This window comes from Siniperca chuatsi, linkage group LG2 (assembly GCF_020085105.1).
Source record: "Siniperca chuatsi isolate FFG_IHB_CAS linkage group LG2, ASM2008510v1, whole genome shotgun sequence".
NCBI classification, from domain to species: domain Eukaryota; kingdom Metazoa; phylum Chordata; class Actinopteri; order Centrarchiformes; family Sinipercidae; genus Siniperca; species Siniperca chuatsi.
The window spans coordinates 20999667-21018655 of NC_058043.1; the positions used below are offsets into that span (position 1 = coordinate 20999667).

General features: G+C 43.7%; 1 protein-coding gene across 3 annotated transcripts in view; it reads left to right on the forward strand.

Annotated features, from left to right (window-relative positions):
• foxp4 (forkhead box P4) overlaps positions 1 to 18989 on the forward strand; it is a 93725-nt gene that overhangs the window by 22253 nt on the left and 52483 nt on the right. For all 3 annotated transcript variants that reach the window (XM_044179122.1, XM_044179114.1, XM_044179105.1), the window contains exon 2: positions 11155 to 11334. In XM_044179122.1, the coding sequence (XP_044035057.1) occupies positions 11164 to 11334 (171 nt within the window). In that variant the 5' untranslated portion in view covers positions 11155 to 11163. The remainder of the gene's footprint in view (positions 1 to 11154; positions 11335 to 18989) is intronic.

An 18989-nucleotide genomic window follows, 5' to 3' on the forward strand; every position in this document is an offset into this window, starting at 1 on the left:
GGAATGAGAGATGAAAAGAGAAGAAAAGAAAGAGAGAGTGAGGGGCAGCAGGGAGAGAAAGAAAACAACAAAGGTGGTTAGGACAAAAGCAGTATTGTATCATTGAAATGACTTGTGAGTTGAAAGCCTTAAAAGTCCTCCCCTGAGCCAGGTCATAAAGCCCAGAGACGGGCTTGGCAGCTGAGGCCAGAGCCAGACAGGCCTGGCAGTCGAGCCCAGAGAACTTCCAGTAACAGGAGATGTAAAAATCAATTTGCCGTGAAAAAGGTAAACAATCGGAAATGACAAATATGCAGGTTCTTTCCATCGCTCTTTTTTCATCTCTTGCTATTTTCACTGTTATTAAAGCAGACAAATGCAGGGGCGAGGAGAATGACCAGTCAGGAGTCATGTGGTGAGGGATCCCAGCAACGTTCAGGAGGAGGGTGAGAGAGAGGGAAATTTTTTCTCCCTTTTTCACTACCTGAAACAGTCATTGGACATTTACAGTCAGCAGTTGAAACACATACACATTAGTATGGATGTTGTGATCACACACAAATGCACACATGAGGATAAGTCAGCACTCCTGATTAAAGAGGCGGAGGTCAATACAACCATGTGGATGGAGAAATGATTGAAGGATGGGGGGATGACAGAGAGAGAGATTGAGGAGAGAAGGGGGTTGAATCCTTGGGGGCCTGTTTGGTGGTTAGGGGCCCTCGGGGGCCCCGGCAGAGACCTCCATTAGTCGAACGATCCGAGCCTGGGGGAGCCGGTACGGTGGCAGGCCTTCGAGGCAGGGGCCAGTCTGTTTAGCAGCAGTTTGTCTGCATTGCTCATAACATTGATCCAGTGTTGAGCAGCAGCCATAGGAAAGCTCTTTGCTGCTGAATAGGCCGAACAGCAGTGTATTGATAAGGCGTGAGTGGACCAATGGAGAGCCCTGCACCCTGTTGGTCATTTGGTTAAGACAGACAGATCTTGTTCAATACACACACCCCACGGCTGCCTTTTGGCATGTTAAATCTGTGTCTCAGTGAGCGCGGTTGCACATCTATACGTGCATGTGCGTGCAACGATTTGTGTCTCACAGAATCTAATCCTCTTTGCTTTCTCCACTCGTCCTTCTCAGATGAACAGCTCTGCTGTGACTGGCTGGGAGAAAAAATGAAAGGGGGAAAAAGAACAAGCGAGAAAACAAACATATTTCCCAGGCCCCAATTAGCCCACTTTTATTGCCCCTAGATATGCTCCCCCACCCTCCTCACTACCCCCTTCACTCTCTGAAGTCTGCTTACACAAAATGCTTCACATCATCGAGAGTGCTTAAACATCAGCAACAAAGACGGTGGCCAGGGGACACAGTCACAGGAGAGGGAGGCAGGGATGAAGAGGGAGAAATGCCACTTTTGTCCATCAATGTATTTTCTTAAATCTGTGTTTTTAGATTAACACACACTGACTGTGTGTATGTGTGTTGAAGCAACAAGAGTTTTGCTACCGTCTCCTTGCATCTGTGTGTTTTGTGGTTGTTGTGTTTATACAACATCAGCCGTTGAACGCTCGCAAACAAAACAGTTTGAACCCTCTGTGCAGAAGCCATCAATTCTTAATGAGATAATGACATGCTAACGTACTCACAGCAGCAGCTCTGTTTACAGATGAAGACAAACCACAAACAAGACACAGACATGCCGAGCGCTTTCGTTTTCCCCTTCCTATACGCGTTCTTCTCACTACTTTTCCCCTCTTCTCTAGCTATGACTTTGTACGTTGGCCAGAACGTAGCGACAATAACAGGTGGGGAACATCTTGAGTGTGCGATGTGTGTCTGATAGACACACACATATGCACATAATGAGTCAGGCGCTATAATGTGGCTGCAGACCAGATTCCCTAATAAGAGAAGAATGTTGTCCGTGGCATCCAGAGTTTTCCACTGGAATCGCACATTCATCCAGCCTGTTTCCTGCCCTGGGGTCTTCCTCTCGGCATGAACAGACGAGGAGAGGGAACCCTCTGTCTCCCTCTCCACCCGCTCTTCCCATTGTCCCCTCCCTCACCAAATGCTTTTTCTCATCCCTTTCATCACTTATTTCCCCTCCATCAGTTAGGGTCAGTTAATGCGGGCTATCGGAGCCCTGTCTTTTCTTTCTCCCTGTTGGATCGTGCTAGTCTGGTTCTGGAGTGACACAAGCACATGACTCACAAAGTGAGTCAGACCAATTCAGGCTTATTGCTGAGGAAATGGTGGTGGATTAGGAGGAGAGGTGTCTTTCTCGGACTGGTACAGGAAAACACACACACACACACACCGACACACACACATATGCACACATACAGCTGAGTAAGAAAAACCCCCATCTGTGGTTCACTGAATCTCCAAATTAATGGAACTCTTAGTCTAGCTGTGGAGCAACTTTAAACAAACCAAGACAGAAGTTTAAAAATTCACATTCAAATACTTTAACCTTGAAATCTCCCCTTGCCAAGGCACCAGCTCCCTCTTTTTTTCATCTGTTAAATGTTTGAGTGTTTGATAGTTTGAGGTCTATAGCAGAACCCGCCCGGGAATTAATGTCATTCATATGCCCTGCGGAAATTACTTTTGAAATGCATATAATCTAAAACATGCAAATGAGGCTGACTTTGTGCACCCTGTTTAATATGAATTATCATTTTCTGAATACCTATTATTACTGCGTACATTTCTCCAATTATATTGTTCTTTTTTTGTCACTTTTGCATAAGGACACACATGTGCACATCAGGAACACCAGAAACACGCGCTGCACTTGCTCGGTCACATGCATATGGGTGTAGGCACACACACACACACACACACACACACACACACACACACACACACACACACACACACACAGCAGAATGTCTTTGTGATGGGTGTATTTTAATGAGGAGTAATAAGGATGGTAATGACCCAGTCCACTTCTCTCTCTCTCTCTCTTACTCTCGGTCTTTGTTACTCTCTCTCTCGCGCCATCTCTTTCTCTGCCTCTCTCACCCACTGCCTGGCACACGGCGGTTAGTTTACATGAAGCCAATGGGAAGAGTAAGAGGCATCTCATTTAAAGAGAGAAAAAAACCTAAATGTTCCGCCTTTTGCAGATTCTGCACAAATTTACCAGTCAAAAAGTCCTTAAACAGCAAATGAAAATAACAAGGCAGGAAATACAAGTGTTACTCATTCAATTTTCATTAGCTGACTGAAATATTGATGCGTTTTAAGAGTGAACAGTGCATGTTTAGTTTGTCTCTTCCTTTTCTCTTCTGGTGATAGAGCACTGTTATTAATGTCCTTGTCCAAGAGGCAGACATTAAATTGAATTGAAGGCATCCCTTTTTCAAACGAAATACTCTATTAATTTATTTATACTGTGCCATAAATTATTCTATTAATATTAGCATGTTCAAATTAGTATGACTTCTCTCAATGTTCCTTCTACTTCTATTAATTAGCATGCTTGTCACTATAACAAAGATTTTTCTTTCTCTGATAAATTATAAAGGAGACATTTTTTAATACAATGAGAATCGCCTTAGAAATTATTAATATTTTAGTTGTGGCCTGTAAGACAAAAGTAAGGAGAAAAAGAGCAAGAAGAACAGAAAACTAACAATTACATGGAATACATTATAGACTGTCATCGGTGTGCAACAGTGTTGATTTTTATTTTGCTTTTTTGAAAGAAAAATTGTGTGAGTGTGTGTGTATGTGTGTGTGTGCGCACCCATACCGAATGCTCAGGGATATCATCTTGTTTTAGCACTTTTGGATAGGATGTGAAGTAATTACCTCTGTAACAGCTTGGACCAAGTTCAAAAGTACTAAAATTCAATTAATTTGAAAAGTGGACATGCTATCATTTTCTCCGCATGTCTCCTTTAAAGTCTGGCCTGTTTTTACTGTGGACTTATTCAATTATATTTGATTAAACTCGCTCTGATCCAATCTATTAATTAACTAGGAAATGCAAAGTGCCCGACTTGAAAGCCGATGTATAAAATTATATCATGTCCACTTTGATATTTATTTATTTATATTTTTACACCACGATTTTTTAAATCCATTGTAACCCTTTATTATTGTAAGTCGCTGTTGCTCAGTTTCAGGTAATATTAAATCTATTCACTTTATCTTCCTTGTAATGCAAATTTTGATTATAAATGAAATTATGTCTCACCTAAAGGCATCTCCACCAAATTTACTTTTTCAGAAAATATACATCCTCTTTCTATTTCTTCCACAATTTTGTCTTTTCACATAATAAAAATATAAATTGTCCCTTGTAATTAAAGTTAGGAAGTTAGTAATTTATTTGGCGAAGGTGGAGGATATCAGTGTCAGAAATGGAGCAATTTCTTGTTAGAACGGAAGGTTCTCTTAATATGAATTGAAGGATAGTCCACTTTTTATATGGTTAATAAGACTGAGCATTCATGTATTCTTGATGGGTCACATGCACCTGCACAGACACACACACATTCATTCTATTGGGCCTGAGAAGGCCTAAAGACTGAAGGCTGAAATTGTGTTTGCATGTGTGCATTTATGCAATAATCACCCATGTCAACCTGGTTTTTGGTACATGGTGGATTGAGGGTCAATCAAATTCGACACACACCCCTCTGCGTGACATCAGTCGCACATACGAAAATTAAATCTCAATTTACTTAAGTCTCAGTTTACTCATCTTTTTCACTTTCACGTCATTTGTCCATTTCCCTACTGACACCTTTTCATCTGCCTCTCTCAAAAATGTCTTCTTCTTCGTTTCTCTCTCTCTGTCTTGCCCGTCCCCCCTGAAGGTCATTCTAATAAAGAGCTCTCGTAGGACAGAGCTGCTAATTGCTCCGCGGCGCTCTAGCTGGTTTCAGATCCAAATAAAGGCACATCGCCTTTTTCCAAGCTCCTCTCCCTCCATTCCTCCACCTCCCCTCTTCACCTCTGTTCCACCATGTTAAATACAATCTGAGTATTAGCCGTGTGGACTGTCATAACCTGACCTCAGCCTCCATTACCTCTCAGGACAGAGGCGAGAGATGAAGGGGAAAGCGGGGATTTTACATCCTCATGATCACAGGATGATTTCCAACTGGCACACGGGAACGCGCACATGCACGCGCGCAAGCTTTACCTCTTTAGGAATGTAGGCTACAACCCGTGATTTTAGGCTCAGATAAATGAGGTGTGCATGAAGTCCGCTCCTTCTACAAATATTTGTGTGTGCGGTGTATATGTATGTGTGTATATCTTTGTGTCTGTCTCCAGTATTTCGAACAGACAGCAGTCTGCAAGCTGGTAAATCACTTACTGCACTCTAAAGGAAGGGTCGAGGTGAAGGCAGGAGTGTATGTTTGCCCCGGTCATACACACATACGGAGCGATCTCATCGGTGTGGAATGTGCTGTGTGTTTACCTATGGCTCCAGAACCCACCTGACTGAGGGAGGCTAATCTTTATGGGCTCTGTAAACAGGGACTTTGTCTTCAGAGAACTGCAGGCGGGCAAGCAGACACACAATTCACACATGGACGTGCACACAGACATACATGCCAGGGAGGAGGGGGAAAGAACATAGATGGCAGGTTACATACTGTACAGACAATACACAGAAAAGCACATGTGCACGCGCAGAGGCTACATGCACACATGAACGCTCACTTAGATACTCAGACAAACTGAACACCATATGGCAGACAGTCCTGCAGAAGTATAGAAGAATTCCCCATGTTTATATAGCTGGGGATTTTCTTATCATCTGCACTCTGAGCCCCTCTCTTCTTCTTCTCCACTCCCCCAACAACAGCACTGGCTTCTTCATTAGCCAGCTGCGCAGCACACTGGAGGTCAGACTATAGGCCAGTGCTGCTAGCTTCTCTTTCTGGGCTGATGATGCTCTTTGAAGCCAGCCAGCCAGCCTGTAGTAGATACTGGCCCACATCTGACTATCTGTCTGTGGGATAATGGAGTTCACCTGTTAGCACTGGAGCAGGGCCAGCTGCCGCAGATATCTAGTATTAGCCCTTTGCTGTTAGCCAACCTGTTAGCACTGGCCGGCAGCCAGAGTAGCCTGGAGCAGTGCTGTTAGCTGCTAGCTTTAGCTCTGTGTGGAAGACTACCTGGCTGCTCTGCTCTGGTATCCTGCTGCAAATCTGGCTAGCATGTAGCAAAGGCCAGCTGCTGAGGAAACAACCAAACTTGGACAGGGAAGTGATGGAAAAAGAATTTGTGCAGTATGTTTTTATGTGTGTGCTAGCTTGTGTGAGAATACTTGTGTGTTATTTCTTCAGCTTTCCTCTGACCTCATTCTCTTTTATTGAAGCTAATACACGTCAGCTCAGAAATGCCACGCAGATATCCCTCCTATCCCTCTTCGTCTCTTTCTCCCTTCTGTCATTCTTATAGAGTCAGGAGAGTAGAAAAGATTGCAGAGGACATCTGAAACATATAGATATACTATAGTTGTTGGCTATACTTTATATGTACATTTTTGTGTTTTAGGCCTAGATCACCCAATTTTTTTAATACATTTATGCCTAACACAAAGATCCCAAGCTTCAAATGTACTGAGATTAAATTAAATGCATAATTTTTCTTAGCAATTCACTGACAAAATGTTGCTGTCTCAAGTCCTCAAAGGGAACTAGTAAAAATGTGTATCTGAATTAAGAAATCAAAATGCAATGGCTGAATTGTAGTGATGCAGCAGTGCAGATTTTGCTTCATAAAATTCACAAATTGTCAGTTATTAATTTAATGCATTTAGGGTGACACTGTTCTTCTTGACACGCACAAGGAAGCCTCATTAGTTAAATATTTAAATATCTGCTTGCTTGGAAAGATAAAGAGGAAGGTGCTTTAGTAGCAGGATATATAGAAGGTGCAGGGCTGTGGTGAAAACTGCCCTGAAAATATAATTGTACAAGAAGTATTGCTGCAGTATCGCTACTAGAACGTTAATAGTACAACCCATGTTTACTTATTTCTTTTTTCATTTGTACACACAACACCACTAAGTGCCTCACTGTACCAGACATTTGTTTTCATTTATTGCATTTCATTTTGCTCAGTGTTTCTGGTTGCATCTCTCACATGTGAACCGAAGGAGTGATTAATGGAGACATAAGAGCCCAGACCTGATAGTTTGGTTTGTTCTGGGGTTTGGGGTAAAAGAAGATTCCCTTGGTGCCAGTGTCACGGTTTATTTAGTGGCAGAGTCTTTGCCAGCTTGCATGGGGAGAGTGTGATAACATGGGTGTGTAAGTGTTTATTAAATTATAATCTGCCTGTGTATGTCAGTGTTCATGTTCCTGTCAAATCATGGAAATAAAACAGCTTAGACTCTTTGTGATGCTTTTAAGAGACAAACCCTGGAGCTGCTCCACTTACAGTAAATAAGACATTTTGTGGACACAATGACAGCAACCCGGTAAAAAATTTTCATGTGTATTTTTTAGTTTGTGATTGTCACTTATAATGAAATATAGCCCCTTTGGCTGTAACAGCTAAGCCAAATGTTTTTTGAATCCACACAGCCACTCATTGTGAACAGAGGCTCCTCCAAATTCTGTTTCCTGATTACAAAACAGGTTAGAGCTCGAATTCCTCAGATTTCTGTCTCCGGGAAGACTGTTTCTCTTGCTCACAAATATTGATTGAACTATCAGAGATCATAGAAATAACCTGTGTGGATTCTATTTCAGGGTGAGAACTTTAATGTTTTCCAGGGTTGAACCTGCCACTAGTTACCAGGCATAACCAGAGGGAGAAACGCAGCATGCAGAGAGTAGGAGAAAGACAGATAATTCAAGAGTCAGATGAAAGTAGATAGATGATGGAGTGTAGATACTGGTACAGACAATTTTCTTTCCTTACCCCCTCCTTCCTTCTCCCTTCTCCCCATACTCTCCCTCCCACCCTTATTCCCTCAGTTCTTTGCCTAATAAGCAGCGTTCCTGCGAGCTGATGCAAGGCAGAGGAAACAGAACAGGCGTTCTGGGACTGCTGGAAATATTCCCACATGAGGCATAACATGATAAAGACTTATTATCTCACTAAGCTGCTGTAAACACAGATGCACACATAAATACACACTGTACACAACGCTCTCTCTCTCACACACACACACACACACACACACACACACACACACACACAAACACACACACATTCGCAGAAAGTGAAAATGGTCCGGCTTTATGGTTCTGACGAGCTGTGACCAAGAGGAATCTGACAGAGCCAATCCCTCCAACAAAGCCTGAGAGTCAGCCGTTGTGAGCCTGCTCATTGGGCATTTGGCTCGGCTTGTTTGAACTCCACACACCCAGGAACAGAGGGAGAGTTGAGTTCTGATTATTATTAGTGCAAAATTTTTGGGAACATCTGAACAAGCTATACGTGTCGAAACAGGACTCATCCCAGCTCCTCTCCACTCATCAATCACACCAGACACACACACATAAATACATACACCTAGCGTTTGCTGTGAGCTAATCCATTACAGTACAAAGGTAGGTGTCAGCCTCTTAGACAAACACACATACACACACACGCGTATACACCAGAGTCATCAGAAACATGTTGAGTCCCATTTCCCTTCTTCACTTCTCCATCCCAATTAAAAGGCAAAGGAGGCCTTTTATTTCCCTCTCCTCCAAACACATTCTTTATCTCTCTGATCTGCGCTCCTCCCCTCGCTCGGTCCCCTCGGGGTAGTGGGAATGTCTCTCCCAACACACTCTCAGGTCAGGGGTTCAGGTGGAGGGGGTCTGAACATGTAGAGAGAGCGAGAGAGTGAGAAAGAGACACAGAAAGAAGTGAGTAGCGGGTTCAGGCAGGCCTCTGCACGGGCAGCTCCTCTTCGCTGCCAGAAACACTTAAACTTAAAGCAGTGTGTGTGTGTATCATAGCCCTAATCAGAGACTTCAGGGTAGATTTATGCCCCTGCCTTTTTCCCGACCTCCATTACACCAGCTTATATACACCCATTACAGGATATGACAGCGTATACACCCTTTAGATGAGCATACCACACTGCCTGTGTGTGTGAAAGAGAGGGCATGCGCTCACATCTTTACACACTCCCCACTTTCCCATTAGGTCCTTGTCCACCTGCAAGCTCTATCTCTCTGTCTTTATCTCTCTTCCCTTCATTGCTAATAAGGTCAATGAGGAAGAGTAAGGAGCAGATGGGTGTACAGTACATTACAGCACAGTGCAGTATAGTGTGGGCTAGATAGCAGGCCGGTGATTCATGCTTAGTGAGACGTGTGATGATGTGAGGAGTTTCTACTGCATTGCAAAGTCAGTGGACTGTGCGGCGGGATCTGTTGATCACTCTGCACTATGCCTTTCTTCATAATATTACCTCAGGGAGCAGTTTGACTGAGCAGGGGTCTGGACAAAGGCGGGAGGAGACGGACGAAGGATAGATGAATGAAGAAGGGAGAACGTGTTGGGAAGAGGAATGAGGTTGGAGATTAAGTGACTAGCTTTAAATGTCACAATAACACTCTACTTCTCAGTCTTAACTTCACAGGCGGATGGGTGCCTGGAGGGAGACAGAAGAGAGTCAATGGGGAGGAAAAATACCGCAGTGTGATTTGTGGTTTTTCAAATGATGCTGCTTGTTAGGGAGAAGTCTTGAACTGGCCAAATCTGTCCGTGAGCACCCTTTACCTTTAAAGGTGTTGTTCACCCAAATAAAAAAATAAGACATTTGACAAAAACAATCTCTCCACGAGGTCCACACCTGTCAACTTTTTACAAACAAAATTCTGTTCATCTCCGTTGTATTTGAGGCAACAGCAGAAAATTCAGTAGCAGGTAACTTGAAACCATGGAAAAATCAAACCAAACTATCTACCTTAGGCCTACATGGCTAGGCACCACTTGTGAGAAAATATATTTTTGAGGATTTGGGTGAACTGACACTTTAACTAGCACACCCACCAGCCTATGCACCTGCACACACTTGTATCCCACACACACACACAAACATGCTCAGGTCCCTGTCCCTTGGCAAGCATCTGGCAGCATTCCATTAACAGAGCCACCAGCGCTCTCACACCCTCACCTGCTGTCAGTCTCAGAGAAAAAAATGCGCACACACACACACACACACACACACACACACACACAGAGGTTCACCTGCTCTTGCCTCAGAGGAAAAGAAAAGTTAGATTCTCTCATGAAATGCCTTTTATTGTTTCCCCAGAAGGCATGGGTTGTTCGCCTCTGAAAAACGCACACATACACACACACACACACACACACACACACACACACACACACACACAGACGGCGGGTACAATACCTCGATGGCGTTTTGTGTATCCACTCCGGGTTGGTGAAATAAAAGCATTAGAACTTTCCCCTTAAAAACTATGCGCTTGTGTGTGTTAATTTCTAAAACTGGATGAGGCAGAAAGACGAGATTGAGCTTGTCATTAGGAGTTCACAGCCTGCGTGCTTGTATGAAGGTTTGTTTTGTTTTGTATTAGCTGCCTTGTGTGTGTTCTGCGTGCGTATGTGTGTGTCTCCTCTCTCCCACGCTCAGGCTCCTAACGATGGCAAATGCGCCTGTGTGTTTGCGAGGCGTTGTTTCTCAAAAACAACAACACATCCAGGAACGGCTCGTTTTGTCTGGTTTTTGTGGAGGGAACACGCTCTAATTAGAGAGGCCCTATGAAGGTGCATCAAACAGATCTTTCTCAAAGACCAACCTGCTCATGGCTCTCACACAGCGCACACATGCCACCTCTGATTATTGGAGAAATGTCTGTGTTATTTAACTATATAGCCGAGTATTAACAGCCTTGTCAGTTCAGATTTGCTGCAGGTCTGATCCTTATCCATGAGTACGCTTCTAGACACACATTTACATTCAGACAAAAAAGTGTCTGCTTCAGGTGTTGCTTTGTGGCCACTTGGGCATGTTTGTGTGTGGGTGGTTTATAACCAAAAGCCCTTTTCACAAAGTACACGTGCACACACACATGCATATAAACACACACAATTAACTTCTCTCTCTCTGCGTGTGTTTACTTTAGTTTCCTGCCTTGTTTGTTCACTTAGATGGAAGCATGGTTTCTGCTCAAACTGCCCAGGTCACTATTGTTCAATCTGTGTTTTCTTGCCACCCACAGGTGCCAGTGATGATGGTGGAATCAGCTTCTGAGACCATTCGAACGACACCGTCCAACCAGAACGGAGTCAGCAGCCTCAGCAGCCAATCAGATGGTGGGGGAGTTAGAGAGGGCGGGTCTAACGGAGACACCAACGGAGAGATCAGCCCAGTCGACTTACTGCACCTGCAACAGCAACAGGTGTGTGTGTGTGTGTGTGTGTGTGTGTGTGTGTGTGTGTGCATGTGTCACTATGTTTACACATCTAGCTGTAAATACGTGCTCGTGAGACTTGTTTTGCAACACCTCCGACTTGTGCAACTCATGTGCATATGTACGATACATTGTCTAGAACAGCATGTGCACACCAGGCCATTACATAATGTACAGATGTGACAACACGTGGTCGGCCTAGACTCTGGTAATTGTCAGCCTTGCATGTACGAATGGTGAAAAGCTCTGACAGGTTGGCTTGTCGGTGCCTTAATTATCCACCGTTCATAATGTGCCAACTAATTCCACTGGGACAAAGTTCACCATAATAATTCATACACATGAGGTTCCCACTGATATATTATTACACGTTCCTGCCTGAGAAAAAAATTGGAAGACATACCTGCTGTTTAAGCTCTGCCTAGGTGAGAGAAGCCATTTTGTCCTGTTGTAGGGGTCAGACATATGCTCACACATTCTCACAATGGCATGCAAACACACACTTGATGTAGGACTCAGACGCTTAAGGAGTGTGCATGGGAGAGTCTGTTTTATTTTTTCACTGATCCATGAAGTGGTGTTTGTGTGTGTTTGACACGTCAGCATGTAGCGTCTCCAGTTATGCTATTTGTCTTGCCTCCTGTGCGTCAGTCCCCCCTCCATACACACACACACACACACGCACACGCACAGACACACACACATGGGCCACTGTGTCAAATGGAATTTCCAAACTTACCGGAACTTCTTGGATGAAATTCTACTTTTTTGTTTCTCATTCCCTCAAAAATCCACATAGCTCTTTTCTGATTGCTCTCTGAAGGACGCGAGCCTTCACACATAGTACACACACACACATACACACACACACACACACACACACACAGTGCATTTTATGTTTTTTCATCCAGAGTTCTCTACATTAGTCATTTCTCCATAACCGCACAAGAATGTCCGCTGAGTGTTGTCATCTAATGATGGAAACTCACTGATTCATGTTTTTCAGTCGTTGATGTGGTATTTGCTACAATTGATGAAGAGATTAGGAGATAAGAAATTATCATATTTATGTACTGGCTGTATAAGCATGTAGTCAATATTTATAACTCTCTCTCTCTCTCGTGTGTGTGTATGTTTGCATGTGTGTGTGTTGTGTCCACCCATCACAGAGGGTCAGTGTGGGTTCTGGGCTCTCCTACACCCGCTGAGTTTCTAGTTGAGGAAACCCAGGGGGGAAAAAATCAGGGTTTCCTCCCTGCTGCTAAAATTATTCCCCCTAATTATAATGATGGGGCCTTAGGTGAATGAAGAACACTCAAGGCCCTTCACTCCTGTCTTGCTCTCCCTTCTCCTTCCTCTGACTGCATCCTCACCCTGCTTCTTCAGCAACCTTCATCCGAGGGCACACACACACACACACACACACACACACACACACACACACACACACACACACACACACACAGCCGTGCACAAATGCACACACATAAACACCAGACCTGTAGCTCATACAAAGCAGGTCTTTATTCTCTCGGACGTGTCTCTGCTCTCTATGTTTTTGCACCTGTGTGTGTGTATATGTGTGTATGTGTGTGCGCACGCTGGTATTTCCTCTCTTGAGCGGGTTACCAACCACAAACATACCTCCCTCTCTCTTTCCGTCTTTTTCTCTTCCTCTCTCTTTCACTGTACTTCTTTTTCCTTCTATCCGCTGTGGACCATGAAAGACAAGCACAACCTTTCCTCCAGATCCCAACCCTCACCTCACAAAAAATGTTATGTCCACATATGTAGCGGTAAATACACAGTAATTTATTGTAGCAATTCTCTATTTAGACCTTTCTGTTAAGCTCAATTTACACAGGTTGAAATGATTTGAGTTGTCATGAGGCAGAGGTGTGTCCTTCCTGTACTACGGATATTTTTTTTGCTTTCTGCCACTATAGCCTTTTGCTAGTTTATGGCTGTTTTACTGCACAGTTGAGTGTAAGTAAGCATATGATAAAGTACATGATTGATTCTGCACTGACACATATATTGTAATATATTATAGATGACTCTCCAATGTATAACAATCATCAGTAACATGATGTCATCTCATTTAAACAATTAGCACAAGAAGGCAGAATTTATGAATTTAATAGCATAGTCTTCAGAAACTTTTATTTTCTCCTTTTTTTACATTCCCATGTTTGAAGTAGGATAGTTACTCAATATTTGTGTGTATCCTTGTCATCTCTGCTCAGTATTACCGGCCTTTGGTTGCCATCGTACACCTCTCTAGCCCCCCACCCCTCTCCCTCACCCCGTGGATAAGATGGGAGTTCTGTGCCAGTGAGCACTGCTGAGTGGCTGCTCTGATATCACAAGCAGCTGATTTTTCTTCATTCATCTCATTCTTTTTTCACTCTTACTCATTCTTTCTTCTCAATCCACACCATTTATATAAAAAAACAATCTACATGTATTATTGTAAATTCAAGGCCTTGAAAAAGTATTAAAATATGTCAAATTTAGTGGAGTAGAGGTGTTATGTTTGTGTTGCATGTCCAATTGTAAATTAATGCAGAACAGGGTTTGTAACAGAATTTTCAGCACATCTACCTCATAAAGACAAATTGTCTCCTAACAGTTTATTTTCTATTTCTCATACCGACCATTGCTAGTTTGAGAACTTTCATTAGCTCGAGAAGTTCAATCAGAAATCGACCAGTTTTGTCAGCTTTATTTGTTTTTTGTTTAAAATTAGTCTTAACTTACATGTCAGGTAATATTTAAAATGCTCTGGACGTCATACATCTCCTTTTCTGAAATACTCTCTGTCGATTGTTGGGTGGCAATAGAGGTGCTGGGTGGCAATAGAGGCTGTATTTTTAGCTTGTGCCCACCACTCATAAAATCAATATTGTCTGATATAGACAGCCCCTACACTGACACTGGTTACCTGACTACATTGTATAAGAACCTGCTCTCATGCTTCAACTTGAAAGTCTTGGCTATACCCCCCCCCCGTTCCTTTCTCTTCCACGCTTGAGTTTCTCACCTGAAGGTGTAGTGCAGACTAGTGTTGGTGCTTAAACACCATGCCAGTGCGCACTGGAGCAGAAAAGACACACACAGAACTCCTGACAGCGCGGTGTTGTCAGAACACAAAGCCGTCTTTTCCTTGGGCCCCTTGGGAACCTGAGAGAAATCACAGCCATCTCCAGCCGTCAAACTCCTCCACTGGCCTTTCTCTGTCTTCTGTCTCTCCTTCGGTGTCTCCATCTTTCTCTGACTCTGTCCTTCTCCCTCTCATTCTTTCTCATAGATAGATAGATAGATAGATAGATAGATAGATAGATAGATAGATAGATAGATAGATAGATAGATAGATAGATAGATAGATAGATAGATAGATAGATAGATAGATAGATAGATAGAAGAAGGTCACAGGTAGATGCTGGGACAAAGTGGGTGAGTGGAGAGGCGGGATTGGGGAGATTGGACATACAGTCAGAGGGAATTTAGGTAAAAGGAGGGGCAAAGAGGCAGCACATTGGGGGAGGGGGGCATTGAAGGAATAGAGGGATGAGGGAGGGTGTAACGCTGATATGTGTCAGAAAAGGGCGCCTGGGCCTCCCTGTGGAATGTGGCCTGTCTGCCTTCCCAGAAAGAACAGAGCAGGAGAGAGGGAAGAGAGAGGGAAGAATGGGAAGAGGGGGCGAAGACCAGTTCTGCCCCATCATCGAGGGGAGAAAGGAGGGAGGGAGGAGAGGGAGGGAAAACAAAGAGCGAAGTTATAGGGTGAGAGGTAGGAGAGGTGGAAAAGTGAGAGTGCAGTGGAGAGTGTATGGCACTTTGTTGAGGTGCCGGGCACGGGTGTAGACATGAAATGATGCATGGCAGAGGAGAAATGTAAGCAGGATAAATCCTAACAAACCTCAAAGTCTGTGGAGTGTGTGTGTGTGTGTGTGGCTGAGTAGAGGTTGCTCTGACGAGAACCAGGTGTCTTCAATTCTTTCCTTTTCTTTACCTCTCTCATCCCCTCATTTTTTTTTGTGCAGATTTGAGTCTGCACTTTGCGCAGCGTCACTCCCCCCATTTCTGTCTCCTCCTTTTCCCTCGTCATCAATTAATCGCTTCTGGTGTTCCACCAGCTACAGTAGATGTGGCTGGTGATGACGGGAAGAGAAGAGGGGAAAGTAGGAGGGAGAGGAAAGAGAGAGAGATGGTGGCAAAAAGGTGCCGTTTCGTCTTAGGAGTGCCACTCATCGGTCGGCTTACCCAGCCAGGGAGGGTTTTTTCCTCTTTCTCTTTCTCTCTTCTGCTTTTAACGCACTTTTATGTGCAAATAGAAAGTGAGAGGCAGATTGTTGCGTGGTCTCCCTCCTTCCCCAAGGGTTTAAAGGGAACACTGGTTGAGAAAAAGGCAGTTTTAGATATTGGTTTGGAGCTTCGATCCCCACTTCCATTTGTCATAATCTATTTTTTCCTTAGTGCTTCCCTCTTTTTGCTCTCTCAAACACACACACACATACTGATGATCTTTGTTTCTCTCCCTCTCTCATACACACACACACACACAGAGGCAGTTACACACATGCACAGAGCTGATGTGAGTTAATGAAGGGTGTAATTAAGGAGCCACAGTGATGACTGGAGATCAGGGGGAACCGATACAGATCTCAGATATACACAAACACTGATGAAAGATAGCTGTTTTGTGTGTATGCGCATGTGTGAGAGTGTGCCTTTGGGTTTGATGCCCACAGTGCTTTGTGGACAGATGTATGAGATTGGTGTGTGCGTTAACAGACGATGAGAGATGCTGGATGATTCATATAACGTACGGCTTCCTGTTAGATTGGCTAGGCTCAGTAATTACGGCCTGTATGGAAGGAGGTGGGGAGGTTTTGAGAAACATGTGATTCTACAGCTTCGGCTGCTAGGCCTTTGCTAAATTATGGGGGGTGAATGTTGGTCACTGGGACAGTTATGTCCTGTTTGACCTCCAGCTCTCCACTAGAGTTCACTTTCAGGTCAGTAGTACAGAGGAGATGGAGGTGAAGGAGAGAAGAAGAGGAGGAGGTGAAGAAAAAAGACATTTTCAGACCCATTTTCTAGTTTGTTACCGCAGTGGGATTTAATTTAATTACATTATGCTTGCATTTTGTGCATCTGCATGACAGGTTATATCCCATGTGTGTCTGTCTGTGTCATTTTCCTGTCTGTACATCTGTCTGCAATGCATAACCTGTGTGTGTATGCATGTGTCTGTCCATCGTGTGTGCGGGCCAGTAAATCAGTCCCAGGCCTCTCTCTGAGTGCTGTCAGCTCCTAAAAGCTTTCCCTCGGTCTGGGCCAGGCCTTCCTCTTTATGTTTGAGGTCAGTATAGTTCACAGGTCAGCAGAGGTCATGCTGAGACAGAGGAGGGGCAAGTTGTGTTGCTTAGCATCACAGAACACCCACTGCTGTTACCGCAGCGATACAAAGAGACCTATAGAACATCATCTTCCTCTAGGAGTCTTAAAAGCACCAGCAGCTCCCTTCATCTGTCTTCTTTGACTTTTACTTTCCTTTTTTCTTGCGTTGTCAATCTCTCTATATATGAATCTGCTTGTAATAACCCTATTACATGGTACTCAGGGCTTTTCCTGGCTCAGAATAGGCCTTTGGGGGGTGACTATGCACAACAGTAAGCAGGGTCGGTCCACATACAGTAAAGGCAATGAGTCTGTGTTACCTTATTTCACAGAAATCTATACATTTTCCTGTTATTTCTGACCATTTGATAAACAAATATGTAGGGCTGTACAGAATGTCATTTTTTTAACATTCAAAGCTTCTATTGAGGTTTTCGTCATATTTTCATCATGACGTAATCACCCTAAAAACAAATTCTGAATTTGAATAAAGTGATTCATCGAATGAATGAGTTATAAGATGAACTGAGACCTAATGAATGAGTAAGTCTTTAAAGGTAGAATGAGTAGAATTTGTCGGTTGCTGTTTGTAAACACACAATTCAAAGTTGGCCCCATGTAGAGAGAGAGAGAGAAAGAGAGCAGCGGTGGTCGAGAAAGTGAATGAAGAGAAGGAGTGGCATTAGCGAGAACAAAGCAGTGAAATTCAGAGAAATAAAACGTTTCACGGCAGTTACGTTCTTAAGCACAAATAAACGCGGCCACATCTCCACACACCTCCCCACAACCCTGCGGGAAGGAGCCACATTACAGGATTTTGTGTGAATGTAGCCGAAGCCAGGCTTCATCCTGTCCGCCTCTGCTCTGCATGTGTGTAGCTGAGCCCCGCCCTCGGTCAGACAGACACACAGACCTGCAGCTCTTTATTCATCCATGACACAGACAGAGAGCAGAGGAGAGAGATGGAGACAGCGATGTAACCTGGAGTCCCGGCTTTTATTTTATGAGAAATCACAGGCAGTCCTCTCTCCCATTAGCGCTAGCTTCACAGTGGAGCATTCAGGCCCAGTCAAAACAATGCAGCTTAGCTGGCTTCCAGCGCCAGCCACATGTGTAAAATATATCGGCTGTGGATGAGAGGGGGGTTGACTGCTGGAAGTCAAAGATGTCGTATTTAAGTTTATGTTCTGCTTGTTGTTTGATAAATTGATATTAAACACATTAGGAGAGGATTTGAATTGCTATTTTTATTCTCAATTCTTATCATTTTGGCGCTGGTGATTTTTCTTTGGCACTGGCTAAAACCTCTTTGGGGGGGGGCGCCAAGGGTTGTGGGGGATTTGAGACATGTACGCACTTTATCACATACACTTGTGCATTCCTGCACTCCAGACATGTAAACACACACACACACACACACACACACACAATGCCACAAACACACCTGCAAATGTCATAGTCAGTAATGTATTTTACATGACTCCCCTTTCTCATATTTCTCATTCAGTGATTTTCACACATTGAGACCTAATTCTGAGATGCTGAGATGTTGTATTTATGAGCACTCATAAAAATAGTTTTACTGCTTTTTCCAGCCAGGCCATTGACTGTTGGAGAATCCACTGAGTGAGAGTTGGAGAGTAGATTTTTGTTTTTGATGCCCTTTCAGTTATTTTCCTTTTGTATATATCTGCTCTATGACCTCCATATACACTTTCATTCTCTAATTACAGAGTAATGTTCTTGAGGCACAGCCATGGTTTGACAAGTTTCTGAAATCACAGCTGATAAAGAAAAAGAAGAAGCATGCTACAAGTCTTGTGGATAACTTGTTGAGTAGACGGACAGTAGACATGGTCCACCAGGCCAGATCAGCCAGCATGGATGCAGTCACGGTTGGTTGACCCAACCAGCCAAGAGGTTCAGAGACAAGAATAGACAGATACAAACAGAAGAAGGGTGTGTGTGTGTGTTTGTCCTGTCTGTGTTGTGGAGACTGAGTTATACACACATCTCTGGGCACCTGAAGGGGTTAGGTTGCCATGGGAGTGTTTGGAAGCACTTACACTGGGTAGGCCTAGCTGTGCTGCCAGGTAAATAACACACACTTGTACACACACACACTCACACATGAGCACAGACGAACACTCTTCATGGAGAAGTTTCTCTTTTCTAAGGGTGAAAAAGTCGATTGTTGACTCTCGCTCTTCAGAAGGTATCGCCATGGTGACTGAGGC